Source organism: Mastigoproctus giganteus, chromosome 3 (genome assembly GCF_048544385.1).
Source record: "Mastigoproctus giganteus isolate SK-2022 chromosome 3, ASM4854438v1, whole genome shotgun sequence".
NCBI lineage: Eukaryota > Metazoa > Arthropoda > Arachnida > Uropygi > Thelyphonidae > Mastigoproctus > Mastigoproctus giganteus.
In genome coordinates, this window is record NC_143577.1 from 227,825,942 (window position 1) to 227,845,750 (window position 19,809).

Here is a 19,809-nt window from a genome sequence, read left to right on the forward strand (position 1 = left end):
GGTTCTGACAGTGACAATTATGAACCTTCTAACGATTCAAGTGAGGATAGTGAAGATGGAGCCAGCTCCCAGCCTAAAGATAATCCTAATTCTCCACAGACAAGTATGTCAAATAATGACAATAATTTGTGGAATGAAATAGCACAAGATCCTCCACAACTTATTTTTGAAGAGAACGTTGGTTTGAAAATGGACACAACAGAACTTAGTGTACAAAAATTGGTAGACCTATATTTTTTGGAAGAATTTCTTACATTATTAGTCAAACAAACTAATTTATATGCTTTGCAAGAAAACGAAAAATGTTGACAATCGCCAAAATCTGCCAGGTCATCAAGATGGAAGGACACTGACATCTCAGAAATGAAAGTGTTTCTTGGACTTATGTTACAAATGAGTCCTTGTTCTTTTCCTTCAGTTTTTATGATTCGAAATAGATTCCAGTTGATATTACGACATTTTCACTTCGCAAATAATTCATTACAATCTGCTGACAGACTATACAAGGTAAGACTGATTTTGAATTATTTCAATAATGTTATGCACAATAATTACGTACCAAATAAAAACATCTGTATTGATGAGTCAATGGTGTTGTGGTGTGGGAGACTGAATTTCCGCCAGTACATAAAAAATAAAAAGCACAAATACGGAATCGAACTGTGCGAGTCCAACGGCCTTGTTATGAAAATAAAAATTTATTCTGGTAAATCAGAAACTGAACAAAACATAGGTCATACTGCTGAAGTTGTGCTATACTTGCTTAAGGACTTCTTAGACAAGGGGTATGTATTGTATATGGACGATTTTTATAATTCTGTTGCTCTGACAAAATTATTGTATGCTCGAAAAACTTATGTATGTGGAACATTACGCACCAGTAGAAAAGAAAATCCAAAAAATTTGGTGATGCGAAAATTGAAGAAAGGGAAGTTACACGGCAACGAAATGGCCCTGTTGTAGATATAAGTGGAGGGATAAGAGAGAAGTTCTCACTATTTCTAACAAACACGTTGTTGAAATGTTCAAGGTACGTAACCGGAATGGAAAAATTTTGATAAGCCAAACATAATTCAAGATTACAGTAACGGAATGTCAGGCATAGATCGATCGGATCAAATGCTCTTGTATTATTCAGTGCTAAGAAAAACCATCAGATGGCCAGAAAAAAAAATTGAATCACATATTTTAGAAATATACAGGGTGTCTCAAAAATATTGGTACAAACGTTTAGGGGAGGTAGGTAACATCTAAAGGAACGTGAATTGCATAGGAACCCATAACCAGAAACGTCACAGGAAAGTAGTAGCAGAGGTACAAGAAGCAGAAATGACACAAGACAGTAATTAGTGGCAAACATTTATTTGACATAATATTAACAATGGAGTACGAGATGGATGCATTTCATGATGTTACAACAGATGCTCGAAGGTTCCACCATGAGATACGATGCATGCGTGACACCGACGCAGCATGGATTGGCAGACACGGTCGAACACACCTGGAGTTTCTTTGACAGTAGCAGCAGCGCAGACGAGTCTCGCCATGAGATCCATTTCCGTCTCCACAGGCAATTCATACACGATAGATTTGAGGGCCCCCCACAGAAAGAAATCAAGGCTCGATAAATCAGGTGAGCATGGGGGGCCAGGCAGCGGATCCACCACGGACACTCCATCGACGCCCAAAATGCCTGTTCAAATGGTCACGTACACACCTTCCATAATGGGCAGGCACCCGTCATGTTGAAACCAAATGTTGCGTTTCACATTTGCTGGAACATCGTCAAGTAACCCTGGTAGAACTTGTTCAAGAAAGATCTGATATTTAGCGGAGTTCATGCGGGATGGTAACAGGTATGAGCCGACTAAGCAGTCACCGACCATACCTGCCCACACATTTATTGCGAAGCAGTGTTGTGCCGCATGGGGCCGCACACCGTGTGGGTTGTCGTGAGCCCACACATGAGCAATGTGCTGATTGAATAAGCCTTCCCGAGTGAAATAAGCCTCATCCGTGAACAAAACATAGGCTGGAAAATTCAAATCTTGAACACTTTCTTGGAGAAACCACTGCGCAAAAGCCACACGTGCAGGATGATCTTGGGGGAGCAGTAACTGAACCCTTTGGAGATGAAAGGGGTGTAAGGAATCGTCGTGCCAGACATGCTGTACACTGCAACGAGACACTCCTAAGGCAGAGGCAATGGCACGTGTGCTGGTAGTAGGATTATTCTGGACGGCATTCAACACACTTTCTTCAATGGCAGGAGTTCGCGTCGAACTTGGTCTGCCCGCACTACTCCTATTACCTCTAAATGACCCATAATCGCACAAATTTTGATGCACACGTGCAAACAAACGGTGGTCCGGTACATATCTGTCTGGGAGGCGTTCTCCATAAATTCGTTGAGCGGCTCGTCCATTGCCCTCGCTAATCCATACACTAGGTGCATGTCTGCCAGCTCACAGTTCGTGTATCGATGCATGCTCTTTGTGCGGCGACTACTGCTTGAATGAGTAAACCAGAAATTTTCCCTCTCGCGAACTGATGAACAGAGCCATGTACCAACTTATGGTGACATTTCCGGTTATGGGTTCCTATGCGATTCACATTCCTTTAGATGTTACCTATCTCCCCTAAACATTTGTACGAATATTTTTGAGACACCCTGTATATACATAACACATACATCCTTTTCTGTCAAGTTACAGGTTCCACCATAAAATCTATAAAATTCAGAAGAACATTCATTGAATCTTTGGAGAAAAAAATTCTAAATGTTCCAAAGAAGATTGTCTGAATGTGAAATTCATTATTTAGAAACTATACCACCAGCTGAAAAAAAAAAAAAAAACATGCCCAACTAATCCATGTCGAGTATGTACAAGAAATAAAAAAACACCGCAAAACATGCTATTATTGTCCAATGTGCCAAGAAAAGCCTGCTCTTTGTGTAAAATTCGTCAAGAAATATCATAAATTAACAATATTATTTTCATGAGTGATTTGTGAGTTTAGTAATACACTTTTCTTTATGTATTTTTGAATAAATTTTCTGTTTTCTGATGCCGTGGTTGATTTTTCATTCTTATCCCAGAAGCTCACTATCCATCAGTTGCACGTACTTGCTACAAATATACTCATAGCTGCACCTGAAAGGCAAGTCATACCAGTCCGAGTTAACTCGTAGGTGGCATCCTGGGCCAGATCACCAAATACGAGTTAACTCATTTTTGGCAGTCAGCGTGTGGTAATAATTTTTAAAATTTCGTGTCTTTTGAATTTTAGCAATTTATTTTTGCTGTGTACCACCTAACGAGTACCACACTTAGTTGCTGTGGGATTTTGTGTTGAATTTATTTGACACAAATTTATTGAGACTGTTTTCGTGTTTATAATTACAACATTGTATAAACTGATAATATGGATCCTAAAGAGCACAGTAAGAAGAAAATTTCAACGTCTGAGGTCTTTGAACGAATATTAAAATAAAAATTACTATTTTTAGCCTGGGGAATTTTATTCCACTGGGGATGAAACTCACCCCAGTCACACACACACACACACACCCCTGGATTCAACTGGTTGAGTGGTTCAGGAATAGGTTGTAGTTCACCATGAGGCACAGGACGAATTGCAGATGGTATATTTGGGTACGTCACTCTCCACTTTTTCTTCATTGCCATCCCTTTTCTAATAGAAGGCATCATACGGAAGTAAGTCTGTGACATGATTTGTTGGCTCCATCCATATCATGGGCATTGCAAAAGGCGTAAAACGTCCCTCTCGAATCACCCACACATTGAGTTTTGATGAACAGATAGTGCAACATATGTGTCGAGCCTGGTTCTTGTCCTGGTCGCCTACTTTACACCCAAAGTACAAGAAGTAGGTCTGTTTTTTATGGCTCGAGTTAAGGGATGCTTTCTTGAAGTTAACATGGCTTCTCCACATGTGTAACAGAAGTCATCCAGACTATTCACACAATTATGGGGCATATTAATCTTACACAACACAAATTCTGCACAAAAAGTAGGAATCTCACAGAGAACAACTGTTAATTGAGAATAAATCACCCAGTACCTAGCTGTAATCGAGGATTACTGCAACAGAGTTGAAGACGCATTTGAGATGAAAACAACGTATCACATGATGCAGAGCAAGGCAACAGTTTCCAATCACACGATAAGAGTGTGGTGGTACTGAAACTGTGGTGTTGCCATACATTTTGCCGAGAACCATAGTTGATAATGTAGAGTAACTCGCTAATATGAGAACCTAACTGTAATTCAAAAACAATAGCCAATCGACAAATTCTAATGTGATTTTCGTGTTCAGTAGCATGAAATTAGTCAAAATTGGGTATTTTCGTTTTCATAAAATTTTGTGTTGATCAGTGTTATTGAGAAGAATGACTTAATAGCATAGCAGAGCAACTGTATAATGTCTATGGCACTTTTGTCCTGCTACAGCTATACACTTTTTAAAGCCTTATTGGGCCAGTGTAGTCCAGCGGTTAGCATGCATGGCCACAAGTAATATTGTTGCTGGTTCAAGTCTATGTGCTGCCAAAAAAAATGCAATGCCTGTTGTGAACTGTGGCAGTAAAAATCTAGCTGTCTTTAATATTTGATATGTATGTAGTCACAGTGAATTTTTAAACTCGTATATATCTGTCTCTGTAATTAATTAGAATTAAATTATATATGTAATTATTTCTTATATTATTTTCTAAAATAGGGTACCCAGTTTTTAAATCCTTATTTAAAAAAACTTATTCTGTGCCCCTGTAATATACTATATTTTTTGAGCCATAAATGAAATTTTTGTCCTGGAATGCCATTTATTGTTTACTATCCATCTTGATTTATTCTTTTAATTTTTTTTATAAGATCAAAACATTTAACTAGATAACTATTTTTAATTTTAAAAATTGATTTTTGACAGTATTTATGACAGAGTTGGCATCATGTAAACCAAAATAAATGTAGTAAATTACATTTTCAGCAATATTTTTAATTGATTATTTTTCCTTAGTTTTTTTACAGTGCTTCTGAAACTTTCATATTTTCTGGCTTTACATCTTGAACACTTCATTTTTCTTTTAGTGATGACTTTGGTGATGGTGTTGACTCCTTTCTTCAGGTTCTACAGGTAAGCTTGTTTTCACATTCTAATTTATTAATAATTTAAATAATTATAATTTTATTATAGTACAAATTTAAAAATATGTATTGACGAAAAATTTTATTTCATTTTTCTTCTCCCCCATGGGCAAATACAAATGAATAAAAGCTGTTGTATTAATGTTGTTTACAAGTACAACATTCTAAAGACAATGCTCAACATTTTAGTGAATTTGCTATGAATGTGTGTTATGTCAGCCTAATGCATTTCTAAAAACTGTGGGACCTGATAAAATGCAGTTCTCCATTATCAGTCATATCACTTCATAGCAACAGTCATCCTTTCTACTTCTATTCTTTGGAACAACCTTCCTTTGTATGCATTAAAAATTATAATTTATTTAAATTCGTCTTAACAGGTATCTTTTGTCTTCTCAACCCATAAAAGGTACTAAAGCACTATGGGTTCAAATAACCATTTGTGTTACTGTAAAATAAAAACTTCCCTGTGCCATGGTTTACAACAATGCAAACATGTCATGGAGGGGAAAAAACACTATTTTAAATTAATGTGTGTTTATTTCTGAGTGGCTAGACTGCAGTAAAAACTTTTATGGATCTGAGATAAAACTACCATTGCCATTCACCACCCATTTAAGATTATTTTACTCTTAATATTGGCTGTTTTAGCCAAATATTATTTTTTGTTATTATGGTGCAGCACATATAATAAGTGTAGAGGGTAAAGTTGAAATGATATAAAAACAAAAAAGGGGGGTGCTGTTTCTGTGAGCTTTGGTATGGTCACTTTATAATTTGGTAAAAGAAAGGCACAGGTTGAATTTGCCAGAGAGACTACAATACAAATTAGAGGAAATCCCCAATTGATTTATTTTATTAATTTAGTTTTTAGCCAGAGTTTACATTTGTTTCACACTTTCTGTAAAAATGATGCTTTATGCTCTGTGGGAAAATGTGTTCTGAACAACTGACTTATGAGCAAACTTGGGTGGAGGGGATGGACCTGATAGAGGTACATAAAGCCCTGCAGGGAATTAGTGAAATGAACAAGTTTCAGTGGCAAAAGAGAGAACTAGGGGGGTGCACAAATAGAAAATGTTGAGGAGTATAGAAGGCTGGATCACATGAAGTTTACTTTCAGGTAGCATGTTGTAAATCATTGGATTTAATTACCTGTCACAGTAATTAAGGTCGACAGTAAAGTTCAAAGCAGAATTGGATAGGCATTTCTTGGCAAAAGGAAAGGTATGAATGATAGGTTTTTTTTTTTATTTTTTTATGGCAGATACAGAAAAGTTGTACTTCCTTGCATCATTTAGATATTATATTGCTAATACTTTCGAAATACAGTCTGTCTGCAAGTTGGGAACATCCTGGATTTTAAAATATGGAGATTTTTGGACTCTACTATGAAAATATTTCTTTCTCCATATGATATTATTAATGCAACAGGTATTTGGTTTAAGAATTATTTCCGAAGTGCTTTTCTGATCACTAAACTAGTGATATGTGAATGTCATTATTGGCAGTTTTACAGCCGTAATTTAGGCATGCTTATTAACATGTTTACTGCTGCTTATATTTGTGAGGATCCTTTCTGTGTGCCTTGAGGTGCTAAAACAAATAGGTACTGCTTTTTAGTAGTGCTTATTAGGTAGGAATTTCATCTGTGAAGAATCATCACAACAGATGCATTTGAATGAGATTCAAAATTTGCACCACTTGAATAGAATTCCATTTCTGTATCAGATGACATATTATAAAGAGTTGATTCAATGTTATCAGCTTCAATGTAATGTCCATTCCTGTTCCTTTTCAATCTGATGTCCCAAGCTGTGGATCCATTATAACAACCCTTTAGGGTAAAATTTTATAGGAAAACACTTTTTACACAATTTTTTCAGTAGACACATACAAAGGATGATGTTTTGTTTTTCACAAACTAAAGAATTAAAATTCAACAAGCATAATCTTTAAAAAATTTTACATTTTCTTATTGTGGAAAATACTAAAGTAGAATAACTTCAATATAAGCAAATAAAAAAATACTAAAGTAGATAAAATAACTTCAACATAAGCAAAGAACATATTAAACTGCAAACCGAGTACAGTAATACCCCGAAGTTACGCGATAGGTGGGTCCGACGAAAATCGCGTAAGTCGGGGTACAACTTTGCATATAAATACATATAAATTTTGCTTAATTGGGACCAAGGACTAACAAAAACACTAGTTTAGAAGAAAAATATTAATAAAATTGCAGTTCTTTATACATATTAATACAAAATATGTATTAAAAAAACAAATGACTTACGTAAAAAAGTTATTTCGATGTCGATGGCTTCATAAAATCTAACAAATTCGTCTGACGACACAGCGCGTTCTTTTTTTCACGCAGAATTTCTTCGTAGCAAGCTAATAATTTTTTTATTCCTTGCTTTGTAGCTATAACGCGTTCTTCGTTGGAGTCTATGTTTTCTAAAATTTTTAAGCCCTTTACAATTGAGCCCTTTTCAATTTTCAACCTGTCAAGTTTGCAGTTGTCATGTGCTTTTCGCCGTTGCTTCATTTAGGCCTGTAGCACGTGCAATATCACATGGTCTTTCATTTCGCTCAAAGCGTTTCACAATTTCATATTTTTTCTCTATCGACAGAGGTGGACTGGCCATAAGCCTTACCAGGGAAACCCCGGTGGGCCAGTGTGATTTTGGCCATAAACCATAGTATGACGCCACTATAAATTTTCCCGGGTAAGAATTTTTGACCCAGTCCGCCTCTGTTTATCGATAATTGCTTTTCTTTTTCTCTCTGAATCTGCAGTGTCTTCACCAGGACGCTTCCTTTTCACACCTTTTAATTAAGTATTTTACTCATTTTTAGGGAATAAAGCACAATTACAAAACGAGGAGGCACGCTTGATACGCATAAACAAAGCTTCACGCATGTAGCAACTGAATAAACAACACCATAAAGGCAGAGATACACTATTAACACCTCACATTTCTAGGGGTTACTACCATAAAACAATAAAAATCCAGTTGCGTTTCTGCTAGTGAAATCTGTTATAAACTGGTAGTAAACTCGATCTAATTGCATTTGCGATTATACCAATAGCTGGAATTGTGTTGCTTTTTACGTTATTATGGTGAAATGTGTTTCCCCTTCACTGATATAAAAAACATAAAAGCAGCAAAGTTGAATTTTGTTCATCTTTCGCTCTCATTCTCCGCCGTCGCACCGTATATCGATAACATATGAAAAACGACCTTGAAGATAGTGGGCGGCAGCGTTGCCAAACGAAAAAAATCAAGAACCGCGTAACTCCGAGTTCGCGTAAATCGGGGTAGCGTAAGTCGGGGTATTACTGTATACAGCTTTTATAGCACTCTCTACACCAGCATTTCCCAAACTTTTTTAGTCATGGAACACTTTTCATCTCACGACATATTCACGGAACACTTACGAAACACAAGTTTAGCGGGAGCCGAAGAACTGTTGCTAATATTTTATTATATATGATGCACTGTGCATCAGGAGCATCTTTATTTCCAACACATGTAAAGCCGAAATTCAAATAACTATCATTATACTTTCATTTTGGTCTTTTATTAGTTGGTTCCTGTTTTTTAACTTCGGATTTTTGGGGAACGAAAGGCTGCAATTTTTCATCCTCACTTTGAAGTGTGACAATATTGTTTTCGTTTTCAAAGGCCACAGTTGCACTACTAGAAGTACTTTGCTTCTCGTTTTAAAGTTCCTTTTTACAACCACAGATCTCTGGTCACATATTTTAATAATAATATTTCGAAATACTTTAAATACTTAAAATTATCAAAAAAATTTATTTATTTATTTATTTTATTTTATTTTTTTTTATGAAAACCCCAAACACGAAAGGTATCAAAACCTATAGTACTTAGTACCGTGCATGGGTTGAAGGGAAGTATGGGGGGAAGGGGGATGCCGGAAACTTTGCTCTAGAGACTAAACATGGGTTTCACCACTTCAAGCCTCCAATAAGCAAAGTGGTGGTATTTCACTGGTTGATGAAAGTCATCTACCACCTTTAGTTATGATATCGGTTCGCTTCGTCCACTTCTTCAACCCGTGTACTCCAGGCTAAATCATATACGAATGGCATTCTGGATCACCACATTGCTACTTTTTTCATAGGTGTCATTACCTCTACACATACTTCTCTATGCAAAGCCCACAAAAATAGTGTTCTGCAGTCTATTTGATTATTAGTCTCTGCCAGTATATTAATAACTGAAAAAAAATTATGCTAAATATTATAATGATACAAAAGTGGTGTACACTAAAAAATATGCAAAATTTATTTATATATATATATTTTTAATTATTAATTACGATATTTTTGCGGAACACTTGTTTACATCTCACAGAACACAGTTTGAGAAATGCTGCTCTACACAGTGCAATCTACACTAAGCAAAATCCCAGCCATAATGCAAATAGCCCATGGTTCATCAATGTGCCACTATCAAACAGTTATTCATTTCATATGCCTTTCCTTTTACAGTGCCCATTTATTGGCCACAATTGAATGAATGCAAAGTTGCATTCTGGCAGCAAACTTGTTAATTGGCTTTGAATATAAATAATTTCTTTTTGGAAAATTAACAGGAGGATGTTTCTCAGAGATAATATTGGCAGTGGGTTCATTAGCTCCAATGCATTTTGGATAAATATACCTTTATAGGTCTGTAAAGCCTTTAGAAATTAAAAGACAGCAAGGAATTGGATAAATGGCCTTGTTGTTACTATTATATTTCAGGGGTATTCAATGTTTAAGTGTTAAAGATTGAATAATTTGTATACTAAAAAGAACACATGTGTATCAGTGTTATTAAAGATATGTTTGAATGCTAGAGACCAGCAAGGAATAAATCTTAAGTAGATATATTATTTAAAATTGAGTGTTTATGAGAAAAATTGGGACTAGAATTTTTGGAGTTCTTTGGTAATTGTAATACATAATTGATGGAGATAATTGTTATTTGAAAACCTGTTGGTCAGTAATGATAATTCATTGTTCATTTGTTCTCTCTTAATACAAAAATTGAAAGGCATTAAGGATTTGACTGAACAAGACAGATCTTTTATAAAAGAAAGTGTGGTAACTATTAAAGTGTAAATAGACTCCAACATTATATCTAAGAACTCAATAACCAAGCAGAACATGGGAAATAATTATTATTTTCCCCTATTTTAATCTCTGTTAATGAGATAAGTGTACTTCTAGTTCAGCCAATTATTTATATCTGATACTCTGTTTCTTCAGAATTTAACAGTAATCATCAGTGACACAATTGAAGATTGCTGGAGAACAGTTTATCCAAGGAAGTCAGTAGAACACTGATCAATTTGTTTTTAGGATGTCATTCACAAACAGGAAGAAGTTAACATTGGTAGAATTGAAGAGGAAATGAAATGAAACAAAACAATAAATGTTTCTGCAGTCACAGCTTCACAGTTTTGACTTTCTCAACACTGCTGGTTACCCGTCAGGAACCTTGTGTTTGTGAGCTCATATTTTTTGTGAATTTTATATGTAATGTGTTGTCATATTCCCAGCTCTACAGTATTACACTTTGGTTGGTTACATTTCAACTACGTGATTTGTTTTCTCTGCCTCTTCACAATGTTATTGTATGCAAGACAGTTTTTGCTTGATTGTCAGATTGCCAACAAAGATCTTCCGTCACTGGATACCATTGCTGTCCACACCTCTTTAACATTCCTGCAAAGAAAAACCCTTTAATTACACAAGAGTAGACTTCAGAAGGAGTAGGAAATTACCTGCTGCCTTCCTTTAACAGTACTTTAAGGACTCCTCCCATGTATATCTGACTCTAGTCTTTTTCTCAATACTTACCATGTTTTGTTGATTGGGACCATCTACCTCCAACCTTTACATTGACCATTTGGATATTGTAGAACTGCTCCTGTTGCTAATATTGTGTTTGATTGCAGTGACTTCCTCAACCTGTACTTCTTTGGTCAGAATATCCATATCTTTAAGACTAAACTGTCAGATATTGAAACTCTTCATTTTTCCTCTAACTTCCATATCTCTGCCACCTTACTAAAACTTGGCTTAGTGAGGGCACTTTGGATCTTTTTTGAAGTAATGTTGGTTATAAATATAAATTTTATGTGAATAACAGGACAGTTAATGGTATTAATAAAAGGGAACGTTATGTCAATTTTTATGCTCTTCCCCATTTTTTTTTTAAGCCCTTGGGCTTTTTGGCTTAAATGTTGTTAATATATGTTCTCCCTAGCTCAGAACAGGTCTTTATAGATTTTATTGTTCGGCTTATTCAACATCTTAATTTAAACATTAGTACTGTTATTTTCAGTACTTTTAATCTTTCTTTCATTAGCATTAGTATTAGCATTAGTAGAGGCATATGATGCAAGAAAGCAAGCTTATGCAGCATCACCCAAAAAAAAAAAAAAAAATCACTTCCACTTCACCCCTCTGTTCGTTTGAAATACCTATCCAGCTGAGCCTTAAACTTATTTAGGCTATCAACTTCCACGACAAGGGATGGAAGTCTGTTCCACCAACCAACCACCCGCTGGCTAAAGGCAAATTTCTGCACGTCTATCCTACATCTGTCTTTCCTCAATTTCAATTTATGCCCTCTCAGGTGATTATTCTGAGCGAGAGGAAGAATCCCATCAGCATTGAGCATGCTCATACCATTCAAGGCTTTATACACCTCTATCAGATCACCTCACTGGTGCCTAGTCTCCAGACACTGTAATTTGCAAAACTTAAGCCTTTCTTCGTAAGAGCAACCCTTTGTTCCATTCACTAATCTTGTTGCCCTTCTCTGTACTCGTTCCAGCAGCTCTACATCCTTCTTGAAATGAGGCCTCCAGACCTGTATACAGTACTCTAGGTGTGGCCTGACCATTGCCTTATACAAGGGAATAATTACCTCCTTATCCCTGCTAGAGAAATTCCTATATATCATTGACAATACACCATGAGCTACTCTTGCAGCCCATCTGCACTGCTCAGAGAACTTCATATCTGCCTGCACAACCATCCCCAGGTCCCTTTCATTCTCTACCACTGTCAGTGTAGTACCACAGAGTTGATACGTTGCTCTGGGGTTGCTGTTTCCCATGTGTAGTACTTTACATTTGTCAATGTTAAACTTCATTTGCCACCTCTCAGCCCATCTGCTCAACCTTTCCAGATCCTGTTGCAGCAGCATAGTGTCAGTAGTGTCCTTGACAACCCTGCCTACCTTTGTATCGTCTGCAAACTTGGACATTAAGCTTGATATTTTCTATGAGGAATTACATTCAGAAGTGGATCAGAAATTGTTGAAAATAAACATAAGAAAGGCACCTGGGGTGGATGGGATCTATCCAGTTTATTAAAGGAGGCAGCAAAGGATGTAAGCAAACCCTTAGCCATAATTATAAAAGCTTCCTTGGACTCAGGGAAGGTACCCATGGACTGGAGATGTGCAAATATGACCCCAGTTCACAGAGGAGGATCAAAGGGGAACACAAGTAATTACAGACCTGTTAGTTTAACTTCTGTTCCAGGGAAATTAATGGAGGTACTGGTTAAAGAAGCACTGCAGGATCATCTAGACAAAACTTCAGTTATAGTTCGGACACAGCATGGGTTTAAGGGAAAGTCCTGTCTGACCAATTTGATTGGATACTATGATGTGGTCACAAAGGAACTGGATGCAAAGAATAATTTTGATATCATATACTCAAATCTTAGGAAGGCTTTTGATGCTGTTGCACATGGAAGACTGCTGTACAAATTGGAGCAGTATGGCATTAAGGGCAAGTTGCTGCTATGGATAAAGGGATGGTTGAGTGGGAGAAGACAGAGTGGTAATCAACGGACACTGCCCTTCATGGACTAATGTTATTAGCGGAGTCCCCCAGGGTTCAGTGTTGGGTACATTGTTGTTTTCTGTATTTATTAATGATATTGATGAAGGTATATTAGGCTTAGTGTCTAAGTTTGCAGACTATATGAAGGTTGGCAGGGTTGTTAATGACAGTAATGATAGTATGCTACTGCAACAGGATCTGGAAAAGTTGAGCAGATTGGGCTGAGAGGTGGCAACTGAAGTTTGACATTGATAAATGTAAATTACTGCATATGGGTAGTAGTAACCCCAGAGTAATGTATCTACTGTGTGGTACTACACTCAGGGTGGTAGAGAATGAAAAGGACCTGGGATAATTGTGCAGTCAGATATGAAGTTTTCTGAGCAGTGCAGACATTTTGCAAGAGTAGCTCACGGTGTCTGGTCGATGATATACAGGAATTTTTCTAGCAGGAATAAGAAGATGATTATCCCCTTGTATAAGGCAGTGGTCAGGCCACACCTTGAGTACTGTATACAGTCTGGAGGCCTCATTTTAGGAAGGATATAGAGCTGCTGGAACGAGTACAGAGAAGGGGCAACAAGATTATTGAATGAAACAAGGGGTTTCTCTTATGAAGAAAGGCTCAAGTTTTGCAAATTGCAGTGTCTGGATACTAGGACCTGTGAAGTGATCTGATTGAGGTGTATAAGGCCTTGAATGGTTTGAGCAAGCTCAATATTGATGGGATTCTTCGTCTTGCCAAGATTAATCGCCTGAGGAGACATAAATTCAAATTGAGCAAAGACAGTTGTAGAATTGATGTGCTGAAATTTGCCATTAGCCAACGGGTGGTTGATTACTGGAACAAACCTCCATCTGTCACTGTAGAAGTTGACAGCTTAAATAAATTCAAGGCAGAACTAGACAAACATTTGGAGCGAATGGATGGGTGAAATGGGATTTTTTTTTTTTTTTTTTTTTGGCTGATGCTAAAGGCAAATTTCAGCACATCTATTCTGCAACTGTCTTTGCTCAGTTTGAATTTATGTCCCCTCAGGGACATAAATTCAAATTGAACTTTCTTGCATCATATGCATCTGCTAATGCTAAAAAAGTGCTTCAATATTTTAATGCTCTTATTTATTCCAAGTAGTTGACTTTCCTACCAGACTTGACCACACTCTTGATCTGTTATTCATGAATATTACTAACTTCTTCTTTAACTGGGAATCCTTTTTTGTCACTAATCACCTTCCCATTTATTTAAACTTACCTTTGCTATTCAAATTATTAAGCATTGCTATTCAAACATGAGTTAAACTTACCTATATAAAAAATTATTGAGCTCCTTCTTATCTCAAGCCAAGAATAACATATCTTCTTTCTGTAAAAAGCTCTGCTTTTCACATAAATATTCCAGCAGCTCTTGAACTTCTTAATATTTTCCCTTGGCAAATACTTTCTTCTTGCCCTGTTGACCTTGCATTTCCTTTGCTCTAGAAATGGTTGCTTTGCTACATGTGCTGCCTCCAAGGTGACCCATATCCCATCAATTTCCAAATCTTATTGGTATAAGAAACTATGCAATGCCTTTTCTTTTCAGTAGAATGCTTTAGGGAAGAACAGAAAGTCTCCACTGACCTTAACTGTTGCCTCTGTACTCAAGCCTGTGCAACTTAAGTCTCCCTCAAAAAAAAAAAAAATGTCCAGGCAGAGTGAGCTAGTTTTGATTTCTGTTTTTGAAATTCCGTGACTTATATTGATCTTGTCCAGGTCTCTATTTGCCGCGATTGTATCTGCTCCAGAGTGTTGTACCATCAATAGGTAGCGGAACTTATAAGTCAAGATAAATGTCAAGAAGAAGAAAGAAGACTGCTGCACCTCGAGTTGCGGTTTCAGAGACTTCTGAGGAGGAGCTTGAAGAGTGATCTCCAAAGAAACTAGTGGTCCTGAAATGGGCACCATGGAAAATCCGAGGTGCTGGGGTGAATTCCAGGACCTCTGAAGCCACCAAGCCTGGTGTGGCAATTCAAGTAGAAGAGAATTCTGAGACTGAACCCTCGCTAAGTGACTTACATCAAGTCGATCTGTCAGCTGAGTTGGTTGAAGAATTGGGTCGTGTAGAGTTATTTTGTTATTTGGTTTTTTTTTTTAGGAGCATTAGCAACTAAGGCCATATTACTCCAGGATATGTGGTGGTCATTCCCTGACCTTTCCGCATCCTCCGTATTTGGTGGTGACAGGCTCGAACCCCGGTCTAATCAAGAAGCGTGTGCTACGCACTGCTGCTCCTTCCCACCTGGCTACAGAGGCGCCAAGGTCGTGTAGAGATCAGCCAGACAGGCTTTGAGGGTCTAAATGGCTTCAGACAAAGACTTAGGGAGACAATAACAGATCCAAAATTTGCTTTCACCAATAATGCAGTAGATAAGGTCTTGTACTATTGGGATCATATGGAGAAGTTTGTTCAGAAGGTGAATCTGGAGAACAAAACTTTGAAAGCAAAATTAGAAACAGTACTTGAAGGGTGACTTCCACAAGTCAAAACCTATGCAGAAGTGACCAGACCTCTAGATGAGGGATGGTTTATGACCAAAACTATCATCATAAAGACAAAATCTGAGAGATTGCTGATAGCAACCAGGTAAAGGCTGAATTGGTGGAGAACATTGGTCCTATTCTCCCTCACATCAAGATTGTGGCAGCGAGACTGATTCATGATTGATCAGTTGCCATGGAAGCGGCAACTGAACAGGACATAGTGAAGATCTCCGAATGCTGACAAGTAAAAGAATTGGGCCTGGAGGTGGAAAGGACTCTCAGGAGACACCCCAAGCTTGTAGTGTTTGGTCTGAACAGAGATGTCACCAAGGAACATTTTATGAATGAACTGTGGGAAAGAAATTTCATAGACATTGGGATACCCTGCAGCAGATGCTCTCAGAAATCACTGTAGTAACTAGAAATAAGGCCAGAGGTTCTTCTGTCCTTAATTTTGTTTTAGAGGTTTCTGGTGCCATCGGTAGATTCCTGGTGGCCCAAAACAGAGTATTTATAGACTGGGGCTCGCACCGAGTGTGGGACCTCTCGATGCCAACACAATGCTACCAAAGTATGGCCTATGGCCATAATGCGAGATACTGACAGGCAGACGTGTTCTGTTGCCATTGTGCCAGACATGGTCATTCTTTCAAGGAATGTACGAAGAAGAATCAGCTTCTGAAGTGTGCCAACTGCTGGTGGAAAAAAAGTCCTTTGGCACACACACACACACACACACACACACACACATACATACATCTGTGGACAGGATATCTAAAAGCAATAGATATCCTCAAAAGATGTACCAATTATGTGATTAGTCAGAGGTACCAGCTGTGTTGTGCTGAGTGCCGCTGGCTGGTTGGTACCGAGCCAGTGGCACCCCAGCTGGTTAGTAACAGTCATTCTTTCTATAATTTATGTTATTAATCAAAGTAGATTGTTGTGTAATTGACAAAATACTAACCGTAAATGATCCAGATACAGTCACAACAACGTGTCAGTTTAATATGGTCGGGAGCCCAGGTGGCAAATGATGAGAGACTTTGACAAATGACCAGGAGAGGTTAGAAATCAAGGTTATCTCTAATAGAGATATGTGATGCTGTCAAGAAATCTGAAATGTCATAATAATTACTTTACAATTATTGTTAATTGTTATAATATTGTTAATAATTGTTTTACAACTGTACTGTAAATGAACCTGGAGATTTGGATGCAAGCCAATTGCAATATGCAACCTTCTTATCTTGAACAGCCTTAGCACATTTATTGGAAAAATGGAAAAACCAAGGTTTTTAGATAAAGGACAAGATTTTAAGGTGGTATATGGAATAAAGGATTTCACTGACACAATATGAGCAAACATTGACACCAGAAAATTTTAAACAATAATCTGACCAACCAAGGAAAAGAAATCTCACAGATCATCCCATTTTGCATTCCTGTAATGCCAAACAACGTGAGGTTGAGAATGGCCTTGAGAGAAAGGCTGTATTGGAGAAAAGACCATCACCAAGTTGTTATCTAAGATGCATAGAGGACCACTCGCCTCAGCCATATACTTAGAAGGGTTGTTTGTGAGAAAAAGATCAAGACTGTTAGCTGTGTGATTGTCTGGGTATTCTGGTAGATATATGAAGAATTTGTGTGAAGTCATTAGTAATTGCAAAAGCCTCAACATCTTGACCAGCTGGGTCCATGTGACTAGAAAACTGAAGCCAGCTGGAAATGTGAACATTAAAGTCACCAAGGAAAATTATCTCACTGTTGGGACAGTTGGACTGGAGAAAGTTAAGTTTCAAAGAGAGGAAGTCAAAATGAGTTCCAAGTGATTAGTGGAGTTGGGAGAAAAATAGAGGTAACAGATAAATTTGGCAGAATGGGGTAGAGAGATTTTAAGCCAGAGAAGATTGAAAAGTGAAGATTCCAAATTACTAAGTCTCTGACAGTGAATATCAGATCAGACATGTGCCCAAATACCACCTTTGATGCGAAAGGAATTGTACAGAAATTAATTAGGACAATTGAGATAAACAGTGGTTGAATTAACCAATAATTGAGATTCTGTCAGAAAAAGTAAGTGGGGCTTGGCAGACTGTAAGTGGAAAAGGACATCATTGACATTGGAAGAACTGAGACCACATATATGTAGATTTGTGAAATGAACGAGGAAGTGTTTGGTAGGTTTAGATCTTTTCACAGATAAGTTTGTTCTATTAGTTTGACGGCGCCTCCGTAGCCAAGTGGGCAGGAGCAGCAGTGCGTAGCACACACTTCTTGATTAGACCGTGGTTCAAGCCCGTGACCCCCAAATACGGATGATGCAGAAAGGTCAGGAATGAACACCGCATATCCCCAGAGCAATATGGCCTTAGTTGCTAATGCTCCTAAAAACCAAATAACAAACTCTATTAGTTTGACTATTCATGTTAGTATTTGAAGTTCATTCATTCATGCCATTAGTATTTGAATGCAGAGCTTATTCATGTTTCAAGCTGATTTATAATTTTTATATTTTATTTTATAAAAGCATTAACTTTCTAACTTAGGAACATTTTTATTACATCTTTGGGATTTCGTATTAAGTTTTTTAATATTATCCACAAAAAAAGTTAAGCATTTAGCCTTTAATTCAACTGGAGAATTAATTAATTCAGCTTCTCTTTTACTAGCTTTCTTTGTTTTAGCCAGTTGACTGGGCATGAGAAGTATGGTCTCGTTACGTATTAGTATTAGTAGTGGCAAATTATGTAAGAAAGCAAGCTTTATAAAGCATCACCCAAATAAAAAAAAGAATCCCACATTACCTGTCCATTTTTGCCAATAACACAACTCTGCATTTTGAAAAAAATTCACTGATGTTTTCTGAGAAAAGAATATTTCTGAATCATTTTCTAGTACTGAGTTCAAACATAACTTCCATTTGTGTTCATCACGTCAGGTTTCTACAAAAATCACGAAAGGAATTTTGAATTTTCACAAATTTTAATAATTTTGGCAGAATCTGTGCACTGAAATTATAACAAAATGCTACTTTTACCAGACACTTATATTTAAATACATGTTGGAAACACTATTAAAAAGTGCAATATGGTAAAAAAGCCCACTAAATACTCACCTTTCATTTTAAAAACTGATCTGCGATGGGTAAAATTTTAATTTCTTTGATTTTATTGGAGATTGTTTTACGTTACAGGCCCTCTTCAGCATCCAACAATAGTCACCCATCATGTTAACATTCCACCTTCACTGGTACTCATCATGGCCTGCCTTTTGTGCCATAAAAATCAAATCAAATCCCTGGTACCTCATATCCATGTCCCTAATGTCCTGGTGAAACCTCTCCCCCTGTTCTTCACTAGCACTTCCTAGCTTTTCCGGGAAGTAGTTGATGTGGGAGTGTAAAACATGTACCTTGACACTCATGTTGCAGCCTACCTTATTGAGGTTTGCCAACATATTTTCAACTATATGCTTGTAGTCTGGATCTTTTTTCCCTAAGAAGTTTTCACCAGTAGACATGAAGCTAATCCATGCCTGTTTTTTTCTTTTATTCTTAATTCCCTCAAAATCTGTCCTTCATTAGTTTGCAGATTTGAAGTTCAACAAAAATACCTTGTTTTAGCTTCTCTTGAGTGATCAATTTAGTACAAATTTAGTTTTTAGCTATATTCTCCAATATTAGTGGAAGGCATGGAATCGGCAAAAAAGATTTCCATGTGGGACTAGTCTAACGGCAGATTGAATATTAGGATACACAATGCCTTTCTTAGTCTTTGCCTTGTATCCCTCTACATTAACTAAGCAAAGGTAACAGTTATCACAGTGGTTTGTAGCCACCTGCCAAATCATGGGAATTGCAAATGGCATAGCCTTCTTTTTTCCATTTTTCCACAATCTCAATGCTTCAACACAGGTTCGGTAAACTTTGTGGAGCATATTTTTTATCTTGGTCACAGTTTCACTCCAAAATAAGCACAGTACACATTTTTTTACAAATTCTGTAATATCTTGTCTTTGCTTGAGGACTACGTAACTTCCACAAATATAACAAAATAAGTTTGGATTGTTCAACCACTTGTGTGAAGACATTTTACTTGCTTTTCAGCACAAGTTTGACATGATAACCTCAAAAATAAACTAAGCTCATACTGATGAACACTGCTGCATGGAGCTCTCAAGGTCAAAAAACAAATGACTGAAGGCAGTGTTGCCAACATGTGAAAATTTA

General features: G+C 37.1%; 1 protein-coding gene across 1 annotated transcript in view; it reads left to right on the forward strand.

Moving 5' to 3' along the window:
* The window catches only part of LOC150088808 (E3 ubiquitin-protein ligase RNF115-like), a 166,114-nt gene that overhangs the window by 52,330 nt on the left and 93,975 nt on the right, over positions 1–19,809 (forward strand). The window contains exon 3 of the mRNA XM_090370911.1: positions 5,112–5,157. Coding sequence (XP_090227037.1) covers positions 5,112–5,157 — 46 coding nt within the window. The remainder of the gene's footprint in view (positions 1–5,111; positions 5,158–19,809) is intronic.